This window comes from Apteryx mantelli, chromosome Z, assembly GCF_036417845.1.
Source record: "Apteryx mantelli isolate bAptMan1 chromosome Z, bAptMan1.hap1, whole genome shotgun sequence".
NCBI classification, from domain to species: Eukaryota; Metazoa; Chordata; class Aves; order Apterygiformes; family Apterygidae; genus Apteryx; species Apteryx mantelli.
The window spans coordinates 85,355,821-85,368,673 of NC_090020.1; the positions used below are offsets into that span (position 1 = coordinate 85,355,821).

General features: G+C 47.1%; 1 protein-coding gene across 1 annotated transcript in view; it reads left to right on the forward strand.

Annotated features, from left to right (window-relative positions):
* The first annotated feature begins 2,063 nt into the window (after positions 1-2,063).
* The window catches only part of DCC (DCC netrin 1 receptor), a 593,344-nt gene continuing 582,554 nt past the window's right edge, over positions 2,064-12,853 (forward strand). The window contains exon 1 of the mRNA XM_067315554.1: positions 2,064-2,154. Coding sequence (XP_067171655.1) covers positions 2,064-2,154 — 91 coding nt within the window. The remainder of the gene's footprint in view (positions 2,155-12,853) is intronic.

Here is a 12,853-nt window from a genome sequence, read left to right on the forward strand (position 1 = left end):
AGAACAAAGGAAAGAAAAGGAAAGAAGCAAAAATACCAGACACAGAGATTATCACTATATAAGTAAGCTGGGCAGAGGTGTGATGAATCTCAGACTGGCTGGCCCCAAGCAGTCCAGGTCCACGGTGGGTTTCTTCTTTTCTAGAAGAGGGTGACTGCATCCGACTGCCCACTGGGAATGGTCTCTGACCCAGGCTAATCTCTGAACCATGCCTGGGAATTACTTGAGAGGGAGCTTGTGGTCAGCCCCATGCCAAGGACCTCTCTAATAATTTAAGAAAATAGTTGATCAGTTCCCCAGGACTGAGTGTGTTCCCTTGAATGGTTTGATTTACTTCCATGTGTCCAGCTATCTGCCTACCACACCTTCCGATGGCCAATTTCAACCTGATTTATCTGAGGATTAGGACTCTTAAAGACTCACAGCTCCCACAGGCTTTGTGGCAATCAGTGGCTGGGTGGAGGGGAAACAGCACTGCCAACTAGCGCATCACCTGCGCGAAAGGCAGCCACTGCATCCCTGAGGCTCCCACCAGCAAGTCAGAAAACACTGACCAGTGGCCCTGCGGCTGCAGGGTGTGCTGGTGCCTGGAGGGCCTGCTGGCCAGGAGTCACAGGATTTGGCAGCATGTGACCTGTGAAATCCCCAGCTTCTGGCATCACAGTTTTCTGTGGAAAGCTCAGCTTTCAGTTCAAAGCCTAAGCTTTTAGCTCTCAGTTTAACAAAGTTGTGAGAAAAAGTCAACCTGAAATTTCCAAAACTGAGAAAATGGGTAAGACATTTTAGAACAGAAAGATGTAGAGTGTGGACAAGCAGTGCAGGAAGGCAGGAGTGCAGGTAGCACAGGCAGGTGGGTAGGGAGCAAAGGCAGCACGAGCAGGCAAGCAGTGCAGGCAGGCAGGAGTGCAAGTAGCGCAGGCAGGTGGGTAGGCAGCAAAGGCAGCATGAGCAGGCAGGTGCGCTGGCAGGCAGAAGCACGGGCAGGAGTGCAGCCAGGAGCACAGGCAGGAGTGCAACCAATGCAGGCAGGAGTGCAGCCAGGAGCATAGGCAGGAGTGCAACCAATGCAGGCAGGAGCACAGGCAGGAGTGCAGCCAGTGCAGGCAGGAGCCCGGGCAGCAGCACAGGAGCGTGGGCAGGAGCACAGGAGCATGGGCAGGAGGGTGGGCATGTGCGCAAGCAGCGCGGGCCGGAGCGCTGGCAGGAGCGCCGGCAGGAGTGCAGGCAGGGCAGCAGCGCCGGCAGGGCAGCAGCGCGGGCAGCAGCGCGGGCAGCAGCGGCGGTTCCGCGGCGCGGCCCCCAGAGGGCGCCGCCGCTCCCCCGTGGGCGCGCTGCTGCTGCTGCTGCGGCGGCGGCTGCCGAGCGCGGCGGGCTCCGTCCTGCGGCGGCCTCGCTGCCGCCGCTGCCGCCCGCGCGCCCCCCCCGCCGCGCGCAGCGCAGCGCAGCGCCGCGCAGCGCCGCGCAGCGCCGGCCCCGGCCCCGCGGCGCCCCCGGCCCGGCGCCCGCCCGCCCCCTCCCTCCATGGCTGCTGCCGCCGCTGCTAGCGCCCGCCCGCCCGCTGCCGCCGCCGGTAACAAGTGAGAGCGGCGCAGCCCCGGCCCCCCCCCGCCGCGCCTTTCAAACGCATCTGTCGGGAAGGAGGAAAAGCCACAAGGTTTCCCTTTTGTATTCGTCTTTTCTACGGTTTTTTTTTCCCCCTTTTTTTTTTTAATTTTTATCTTTTCACTTCGCGCGGCATTGGGAATGGAGCGACCTCGACTCTTTTGATGCGCGCTGGACGGCTTTTTTGGCAGGATTTTTCTATGTATGGTTTTCCAGCAGTGGGAGGACCCTTCCCCATCCTTCCCCGTTTCCTTGAGTTAGTTTCCTGACACATTCGGGAGCTCGGAGGCTCCTGGACTGAATGTAACTTTTTTTTCCCCCCTCCGCACCCCAGCCCCCTTCGCTGATCCCTGTCAGCAGGGACCGAGAAAAAGCCCAGAAGAGGAGGCAGAAGGGGCTGTGCGTGCATGTGTGGTTGTTGCTCGTACTCAGGACCCAAATCTGTAAGTGCGTGTTGAAATATGGAGAATAGTCTTGGATGTGTTTGGGTACCAAAGCTGGCTTTTCTATTCTTCGGGTTTACGCTGCTCAGCCTGCATCTTCAAGTCACCGGTAAGTCATCATCTCTGCCTTGTTTGCCTTTGCACGCTGGGGAGAAGGGTGATTTTTCTGTGGGACCCGAGGCGACGGGTCTGGTTCTCGTGTGCGGATGGACTTTTCCCACCCTCCCCGATCTCGATGTGTTTTTGGGCTCTGTTTTTTTGTTGCTCACCGGTGTGAGCTTTTGCAGTCGCTTCTCGCAGATTTGAAGAGGAAAGAGGGAACCGGGGTTAGAAGCACCTTGTGCAGCCTCGGGAAAAAAGGGAGCGCTGAAAAGAAGGGAATCTGTAAAAAATAAAGGAGAAATGTGGAAGGAGATGGTATAATATGTGTGTGTGTGTGTATAGTGGTGGTGATGGGGGTTAGTTCACATTCTCTTTTGCACCTGATCGCGCTTGCAATTGGATGTATTCGCCTGTAGCTTTTCGGATCTATGTACTGAAATCAAGGAGTGGGGGGGAGGCGTCATTCACTGAGTAAATGAATAAAAGCAGAAGATGAGTTAGCAAGCCAGAAAATGCGGTTATCTGCAAGGCATCTTCCAACTCTATTAGATTGCAATTCTTCGGGATTGCACCTCTCTCTCTGCACTTGGCAGGCACATTTTCTAATTAAAAATGGCAAAGCCAGTTGTGTGTGGAATTGAGGTAGAGAAGAGAAAAGAGGGGATTGACACTGTGATGCTCTGGGGCCGCTTGTGCAGAAGGTGGAGAAGAGCTCAGAATTAAAGAGAGCTCTTTTATTAAGAAGGAAAGAAAAGGGAAATGGGAGTGTTAGCCAAGAAGTATTAGGAACTAAGAAAGTGCAGCTTTGATTTGCAGGAGACTAGGGGTGTGAGTGCATGGTGGAGGGAGATGCATGCAAGGAAATATTATTCTCCAGTGGTCATTTTATTTTCTCCAAAAGAAGATGAGGAACACTTCACTAGGAGAAACCTTGGGGAAAGAGAGCCTGAAAAATGCAAAAAAGGAAATAAACACACATTTGTGCACACTGCTTTCACAGCAGCTACTGATGAACAATAGGAACCAACTCCCCACCACCACACGCACTCGACCACTAAAGCAGATTTTTGTAATGGGGAAAGTGCTGCATGTGAAGCCTTTGCAAAAAGATCTTCACTGTCTTGTAGCAACACTCAGGTTATCAGCTGTATGCAAATGGCAGTGCCTCAAATTGCTCGTGGAGGTGGTGCTCCTTTTAAACAAATGGATATATCTTTTGATTGTGCTTGTTTGGGGGAGTTGGCAAGTAAACTGGAAGACGCTTCTTTGCAAAACCGGGCGGCTTGTTCTGTGTGTGTGCGTGTGCTTGTGCATGTGTGTCCCCCAGCATTGTCCTCTGCAGCTTCTTGCGTGGAAGGTGGCACCGGGGCAATCAGGGCAGGGTAACGAATAGGTGTCTCTCTTGCATTTCCAGCTTAAAGGCGAGTAGATGGGAGACATGTCAGTGATCCTCCTTCTTGAAAGATGATTGACTTGCAGGCTTCTTTGCTGGCAAAGGCTGAGATGGAGCGAGTGTCTCCGTGCGGGCGTGTGAGTGTATGAGGAGGGTGACGGGAGCCGTGTGCTGTGTCAGGGGCCAAACGTGCTGCAAACCCCTTGCTTTCATGGCATGGCAGGGGGAATGGTATTGTTTTGTAGTACGTGGGTGAATCAGGCTGTTGTCTAGCTGTACATATCTGTTGTGCTTTTTACTCTCCGTCTATGATCCATGTGTTTATTGCGCTGCTTGTTGAAGGCTGGCATTTTTGCGTTGCACCAAATCCCTTGCTTTGCGAGCTACAAACATGCAAAGTTTTCCCTGTGATCCAGCCCCGGGGGCCGCTGTGTGTTTGTGCTTTCCTAAGCCTGCTTTTCGCCATCCCGAGTCAACCCACGAAATAAAATAAAGCAGACCCTGCCCCTCTCAGGCAGTGCTGCTCACGGGGCTGGGGCCTCCGCTCGTTAATCTCGGAGTTCCCCCTCCACCTCGGAACGGCGATTTTCCGTGTGGGGGGCCGGCGGGGAAGGGAGCGTCTCCGGGTGGGCGGCGGGGCGGTCCCCGCGTGTCACGGTCCCCGCGCGGCGGGGCCCCCGTGGGCTGCCAGCGCCGCTAACAAAGGGCTCCCGCGGCCGCCGCACAATGGGGCCGCGTCCTGCCCGCTGCCCAGCGGAGACCCGCGCCGGCGTCGCGGCGCGCGGCGTCCTCCAAAACTTTGGTGACAAAGGCCGGCGTCGCGCTGGGTCGGCGTGGCGGGAGGAGCGTGCCCGGATCGAGCCCTTCGCCTTTACTTTGCCATTGTCTGTAAGGTGCCCAAGGTCTGTGGGGAAGAGATGAAAAGTAAAACGCAGCCTGGGACTTTTCCTGGCTAGAAATATGTATGTGGAGGGAACAACAGATGATGGGCGATGTTTGCTGTTTTGGGAAGAGATCGTGGAAAAACACCTTACTGATAAAAGTGCATGTAAATTATGTAGTACTGAATTGTTACAATGCTGTATGAATTGTTCTGTGTGCACATTAAAGGAACCGCACAAAACTTTCCCTTTTTTTGTCTGTAGGGGGAAATTTAACCCTATCGCAAAGGTATTTTTGGAATGGCTTCTGTGCTTGTTTTTTTGAATCCCACCACATCTTGGTGAGAAATTTCGTATTAGCACAGCATGTCAGAGCCTGGCGATGTCTGGGTACTATGGCAATCACTTCTTCTGTGAGTGGTGCAGTATAAATCAACAGTGACCTGTCACAGCATCCATTTCACAGGCAGGCTGGTTGCCCTCTGTGTCAGGAGGCATGTGAACCACCACATGCATTATGTGAGTGTGCTAGCCTCAATACACTCAATACTGTGTTTTTAAGAATGGAAATGAGCTTAACTGAGGATGAGCAATTTACATATGAGTGGGTTTTTTTCTTTCTGTAGTATCTTGATGATTTTTGTATACCATTCTTCTTGTTCTGTATCTTTTTGTCCTCACTCCCCCTTTTCCAAGTTCATATGAATTCAGGATCAATGCTGACTTCAAATACACAGTCAGGAATACTTGCGTTCAGTGGGATTATGCCAGATTTCACATGTAGTTCACTTATCCTTGAATATTACTTGCTTTTCCTTCCCAATACAAAACCTAGCGTGAACTGTCTGTTCCAGGGCCCAAGACATGACAGTGCCATCAAGATATTCTCCTTGCATTTCTCTGTTTGTCTGAACCCATCTTTGATTCCCTGATTTATGCTAACACTTTACGATCTTTGGGCAGGAAGTTTCTTCTTCTTTGCTATGCAAATTTGCAGCAGGATCATGGCCCGCGGGGAGGGCTCCCAGGACCAAATGATTAATAAATACATCTGTGCTTCTCAAACTTAGAGAAGAAAATCTCTGGGACCTGCTCATTCCAGATGCTAACTAGAAATCCAAGTGAGTTTGAGTTCATATGATCTACCCGCGTTTAAGCTGAGAACCAGTGCACTGACGTTATGATTTGAATTTCCCTGGAAGAGCTCATATGGAGACGAAGAAGCAATTGCACCTTCTCCCAGTCCGCCCAATCTTTCACTCTGCTATGAAGGGACCAAAAAGCCTAGTTTTGCATTGTGGTCCTGCCTTACTATCTGACTGGCAAAAGCCTTGTGCTGTGTGAGGTTTGGTGTTTCCTGCTAGCCTGTTGTTTAACGCCATGCTGCAGGAATCGGGGCTCTGCCCGAGCGCAGCCCCGGCGCGTATGTCGGATACGACGCCTGGCTTGGCCTCTTCCAACAGGAGAGCGCTGTCAGTTCTTTCCGTGACATGGCAACTCAAATAACTCTTTCAGAGCCATTCATCAGTTGCTCAGCATACTTATTTTCTACTAGATGTCCTTTAGAGGGCCAGCACTGATTTCTTAAGTGTAATTTTTATGAGATAAAATAATGCTACACAACTGAGTCCGTTTCCTAGATGCCTGCTTGCGTTGGTGTGCGCAGCTCCAAGAGTAAAGTGTTGTAATGGATTTGCACCTACGTTCTTCACAGAAGAGACCGTTGTAGAGACTTCACTAACTGTGCCAATAGGAGTAAACTGTGAAAGAAGTTGTCCTTTCCTGCTATTTTAGAGTCTTGCCAAACTAAAGATCACTGGCTCCCTTCCATGCTAGTCTCAAGTGTTGTGTGTTGCAATGCTGCTGTAGGGACAAGACGACCCAAAGGCTACAAATGAGCCAACGGGTAGCTTTTGGGGTCATGTTTGCTATGGTAAATCCATCGGTTGGTGCCATTTCCATACGTTAGTCACTTCACATATAGAACAAAATGGTTGTGGAAGAAACTGATACTCAAAGAGGGGACCACCTTCTCACATTTCTATTTTTCCCTTCTGCTGAAATGCAGAACTGTGATAGAGGGAGTCAGTGCAGCCAGTCACTTTGTCGTAATACAAATAGATGTACATTTCTTAAAATGTTGGCCTTGCCTGAATAAAAAGTATACTGACAAATTCCACTGAGGCTTTCATGATTAATTAACTAAAGGCAAAAAATTCATTTGCTCCGTTAAAATTATCCCTTGGGGGAACATTGACCTAAATTTTGTATTTCCATTGCAATCCAAAGTAAACACGTTGCACCTTGTTCTAATTTCACTTATATCACTATTACACCAGCCTTGCCTCGCTGTAATGAACGGGGTTGCTCCTGCCTGTTAGCAAGAGCAGGAGCTGGGGCTCAGCAGCAGTCAACGGTGGGGGGCCGCGAGGTCTCCGTTCCCACCAAAGAGGCGTCTCTCCAGGAGCACCCACGTGCCTGCTCAGGTGCTGTTGGCTATTGTAGGAATTTCTGAGCAACCTCATTTTCGATTTGCCCGAGTGAATCCTTTGATTTGTTCATGCCAGTTGGAGATTTGGGCTGCCAAAAAACTAGGTGGCACAGTCCTCCTCAGTATAGCAGAGAGGCAGCGTCGCCGGCCGGGCTGAGCATGGGGAACAGGCTATAGTACTGGTGTTTATGCCATCTTGTATCAGGAATATCTTTCTTCAATCTTTCTCGTGCTCACTTTAAGGAATTTCTTCTGAAGTGTTTCTTGTGGGGATGGCTTAAGTTGTTATTGCTTCTGGTCCTTATGGAAAAATCTACTTACTGTGTCCATTACGTAGCTCCTCTTCCCCGTTCCTTTCTATAAACTTCATGGTCTATTTTACCTTTTCTGCTGATGAAAAGCAACTGTAATCTTCTCTCTGTGATGTTCAGGATGCTTGATGCTTGGGAGTCCTCTTTTAATATGGGTGGAGAGCCTCAGCCATTCAAGATTTGCTCCTTTTGGGTCTGCTCTACAGCTTCCTGTAAGAAAAACTATCAAATTAGCTTTATCTTATGGAAAGCGATGACTGAAAGTGAAGTGTAGCTTCTGATTGCCGACAGTAAATTCACTGATAAAATAGAGTATGCTCTTCCTGAAAGATAACACATCAGATAATTGTAAACCCATCAGAATTGTTTCTTTCTGACAATGTTTCTCAATTTCAGCTTTTATGTGAAGGGCTACAGTTAAATTGGGCTAATCGCAGAACGTCTCGCTCAGTAGTTTGTAGATGTCTGCGCTATAAAGGAAGCTAAATCTCAGAGAGGCATGATAAAGGCGCAGTTAAATGTCTCCAGTTCTGTCGCTGTTGATGGCAGTCATATGTCGATGGTAATGCCAATATGTGCTGCAATTTTATAAATGCTCCGAAGTATTCAAAATACATTGAAAACTATTCTAAATTGCTGCCCAAAGTTTCAGCAAAATACTGGTTGTCAAACAGAGAAGCTGAAGGAATAATATCTCCTTAGAAATTACATTACCATCTGAAAACTGAGTATCTTCTTGTCCTTTAAAGTATAGTTTAGAACACAGTGACTAAAGATGTTTTGATGATTTCGCTTACTTTTTTGGTGCTTTATGAACAACCAGTGGTGCTGGTTTGATCATTTGTACCTAGCACATGGCCCTACTTTCCTATGCTGGGGGGTTCACAAGGTGCTTTCTCTCCAGATTGGAAGCTGAGGGTGAACAGACAACAGCCATCTCACATTCAATAGGCGTGTATGCGTGGAGAATGGATGGGACCATTCCTGGAATCAGCTGGTACAAAATCCTTTGCAATACATCTTTAAAAGGATTTTAAGAAATAGTAGCAGGGGCATATAGTATAAAATATATACACGGGGCTCTTCCAGGGCCTGGTCCCCAAAGCCAGCTGAGGTTGTTCTTTGTAGAGCCAGGACCTGAAGGTGAGGCTGGAATCGCTCCTTTTTCTGCAGCGCTTTGATACCGGTTTCATTCTGTCTTGGGAAACAGAGTCCTGAACTTCCAAGAAGTTGGGCTTATTGAAATAGATATTCAGTGGCATTCTCTTCTGGGGTCTTACAACAAGAACAAGGCATGACAAAAATAGGTGAAGTGTATGGTAAAGCTGCTGCACAAAGATTTTCCTGATCTACGCACACATCTTCCTGGACAGTGAAATAACCCCCCCATCCAACCCATCCAAATGTTTATGAAAATGTGTGTTTCTCTGTTTTAGTAGGAGAGGGGAAGGTAGTTTGGCACTTGACGTGGCACTGTGTTGTGAAACATTGAATTTAGCGAGATCTCGGACATGGCGCTTGCAGAAGATGGGCTGTACCATGGGAGGGGAGGCTGCGCACCGGGGAGCGAACAGAGATCTCTGCGAATTGCAGGCTTTTGCTGCTCTTGAGAGGTTCTGGAGATTAGCTGAACTAAGGTCAGCTCTTACATCACTAGAAGAGCTCTACAATGAATGACAGGCTCCTAGTTCATACTTTTATCATTTTTTCATAATAGCAGTTTCATAGCCAGATGTCCATGTTCTGTATACCCTGTCAGTCAGTGGAGGCTTCAGATGTTTTGCAGACAGGGGCTGCCTGTGTCCCTCCACAGGTGAGGAGCTGCATTTCTACATGTCCAAGTTCTCTTTGCTTATTGCTTTTCTTTTCTTTTTTTCCCTGAACCATAGTAGCTCCATTCTTGCCTCCTATTTTCCAAGTTTTTGTTTACTCCCACCGCGTACCTTCCTCCAGTGGTTCCTTGAACATCGCCACGGCTGTTCTCCCAGTGCTCTGTGAAATCTCAGTGCAGCACTGCTGGTACTGGCTGTTTTGGTAGAAGTCCAGCAGGGTGACTCTTGGGTATAGGTAGTTTCTACAAGGAAAGACTAAGAAGGCAGAGAGGTTGTATCATTGTAAATTGGACTGAAGCTAACTATTATTTTGCAGTGCCCAGCTTGCTTTTGGGTATACTGAGAAGAGAGTAGTTGTGACACAACAACGCAATAACGGCGACGCAGTGTTGGTCTCTTCTTCATCCTCTCACAGATGTGAGTCTCAAGGGAAAGCAACTAAGGAGAAGTCTTCACTTGAGTCCCGTATCTGATATACTTGTGCTTGTGCTTGAGCTTGAGATCCTGCAGCCAGAATGGGAGCTTTGCTATGCAGATGATGCTTCCATTAAAAGAGGAATCATTTAATTGTGTAGTATGATGAGGCTGTTGTTCTCTGGATATCTAGAAACTGACCTCAGAAATATTTCCTCAGATGCTTAGTCCAGGTTCCTTGTCCCTTTTTCTTGGAGTTTTTTTTTGAGGAAGAACATAAAAGAAGAGTACCTAGCAGCCAAATCTAGTTTAGGAAATCTCAGAAATCTCTGATCTGAAAGTGTCTGAAGGCTTGTGACTAGACAACTGTGTGACCTGCAGCTAAACTGGTGGACATTTCCATCTGGCTATAAAGCTCTGAGAGCAGTAATTAGCGGCAACATGACAGCTCTGGACAAGGTCAATTGATATAATCGCGTAACGTGTTTCTTTCTAAAGGCAGGCCTCCCAAAAGCATTGTAATTAAAAGCTGAGTAGTGCTTCCTGGTCAGTTGAGTCGACTTATAAGCAAGGAGTGGGTTAACGTGGGGATGCTGGTAGGTGCCAAGCTGAGTTGGGCATTTCATCCTCAGCCCATAGCTACCGAGAAGGGCTCATTTGATGCCCAGGTCACATGCTGGCCTCCCTCCTCTTTGAGTTTCTCTCTGACACTCTTCCCCTCACTAGCCAAAGACTAACAGCATTTTGAAAGCACTCTTGGGGGTCTCTATCCGCAATATCCATTCTTCTTTTGCTCTTAGAAGCGAGAGCGGAAAGAGAGAAAAACTTAAAAGGGCTCTGTGGGGCCTTAGTCCATATTCCCTGTTTTCCTCTCTGCCTTCTGATGCTCAGAGGGAAGAAGGGAAAAAAAGCCCTTAAAAGTTTCCCTCCGCTCTTCCCCAGTGCTGAAGACACGTAACAGGCCATGGTCATGGTGTGACCCAGACCTATGAGCCTGTTTCTGAACGTTTTTGATTGCTGGGGAAGCACTGTGTCTTCTTGCTCGGGTTGCTCAAGCTTAGTTTGTCACTGTCTTGGTGGCAGGTGCTTGTGTAAAAGGCCAGTGAAGGACTGGAAAGTCCTTCTTTGGAGGACTTCAGTTTGTTCTTTTTTTGGTTTGGAGCTTGTGCTGAGCCTTGCGCAGAGTGGCCCAAGTGAGCACCCGGGGAAGGGACCTCTCGTGGGAGGGGGATGTTGTTTCCGAAGGTGGCTGGATGTGACATTTCACGGCAGTTTGGTTGCGGTGATGCGTGTTTTTTTACCCTGTGTTCGCCAAATCCTGTAAATTTCATACTCGCTTTCCAAATTTCATGCTTCTTTTCAGTGTTTCTCTTATCCAAAGTGAGGATCATTTTTCAGTGTTCAGCCTCCTTTGTTGCATTACAGATGCTGCTAAACTTGCTATTGGTGAGACTGGTTATCCTAATTTCCTACATATTATTTATAAATTTGTCAAAAAGACTCACACTCACCCATTCTGCTTTGGCTTCCTGCCGTTTTCTTTTCAGAAGATTGAAAGGGTTTAGATGAATTATTGAAGCGCAGTTTGTCATACATATGAAAGTAGTTAACAGTCTTAGATTTAGACTCTGCTTTTAAAAAGGACACGGGGATTTTTATGTATTTATTTACAGGGGCCTCTAGACCTTTTTATTTTCCCCAGACACAAAGACTATCGTGTCCTCCCATACGAGAAGCAGTATGAAGCGAGTTATAAAATTAACTGAAACTGGCAGCTCTCATTTTACAGTTCATGATTAGGAGGATGCGAAACAGAAACTGTTTCGTATTGCTGAATAGTGTCAGAATGTTTTTTTTTTCTGTGTTCACCATGATTTATAAATGTAGGAATTTTCTGTGTCTGTGATAGAGACATGCATAAAGTGGCTGATATCTCCCATAGTCCAAGCATGTGAAAGGATATTTTTCAAACCACCAATATAAGGACACCTAGAAGAAAGTATTCATGCACAAAATTTTTAAGTGCTGTAGGACTGAGGTTGTTGGTATGTGCAATTCGTTCTACAAAAAACATGGGGTTTTATGTTGTAAAGTTTCAGATGCTAATAGGTTTTGACATGTAAAGTAAAGGGCTGCTCAGATCATGAGAATTAAAATAACTATATGCTGGGGAACAGCAGGTGTATGCTGTGATACTCGGTTCTGATGGAGACTGTTGCACATGGCAGTTTGCTGTGATCTCCCTCTCATGCAGATGCTGTTCATGCTTTGTTTTTATTAGTCTGAAATAAAGGTCATCTGGCTGCGAGGTCCGGGAGAGCACTGGGTAAACAGCTGTATTTCCATACTGCCCACGCAATTCTCTAAGCCCACGGTAATGGAGAATAAATTAGATTTTTTTTAATCCACCAAATTTTAATGCTTTAAGCAATTATAAAAAGAGAGAAAAAGGTTCTTCTAATACATTAGGCGAGATTCTCAACCCGAATAAATCTTCCCTGACTTCAGTGGAGACACCTTCACATCTACAAAATCCTTTCAAAACAACCCGATGTTGATCATTTGTGTTCTTTATGTGCTCACATAGAGACTGTTTCTCTGTAACCAAACAGCTTTGCTCTAGCAGGTGTATTGATATTAAAAGGGTTGTTAACGTCTCTCCAGAGGGGGATATTCTGTTACCAGTAACTCTATCAAGCTTTTCCATCTGTGTAGGGAATTTGTCGGAAGCTGGTGCTATGTTATTAAAAGTATTAGTTATATCTTGATTTGTGTCTAATTGAATTACATCATTAATAGAACTCAATTACAATCAATGGAAAATGATCTCACCGCAAGGACAGCGGGCACTTGAGGTTTGAGTAATGCTTTGTGCTCAGCCGACCATTCACAAATGGGGCAACACCATGACTGTTTTAATACTGAAAATGAGCAAATTTTCCAGTCCTGATGTAGTGGGGGGGGGGATCCTACTTAAATGGATATGCTGGCTTAAAGCCACCCAAATCCCTTGGCATGGCCACTTCATTTCGAATTGTTTTTTTGCGAGTCAAGTATGAAATGGTTTTAATCTCAAACATGCAATAAAATAATACTCTGGCTTTTTTTTCTCATGCTCCTTACATAAGTGTAATCTCTCTTTATCACAAATTCTTGCTCTAAAGTGAGGCCATCAATGCTGAATCACAAGGAACATCCCTGTGTGTCGAGTCCTGCTTATTGATGCTTTAGTCCCATCATTCCTCCTTTTCATATCAGAGTTCACAGGACGCCCGTAGAATGAGAGATCCAGCCGTTAATAACTATAAAACCAGCTATTGTTCAAACTACGCTGAACCCGTGAGACTCAGGATAACAAGTTCAGAACAGAGAAAAACTGGCGTG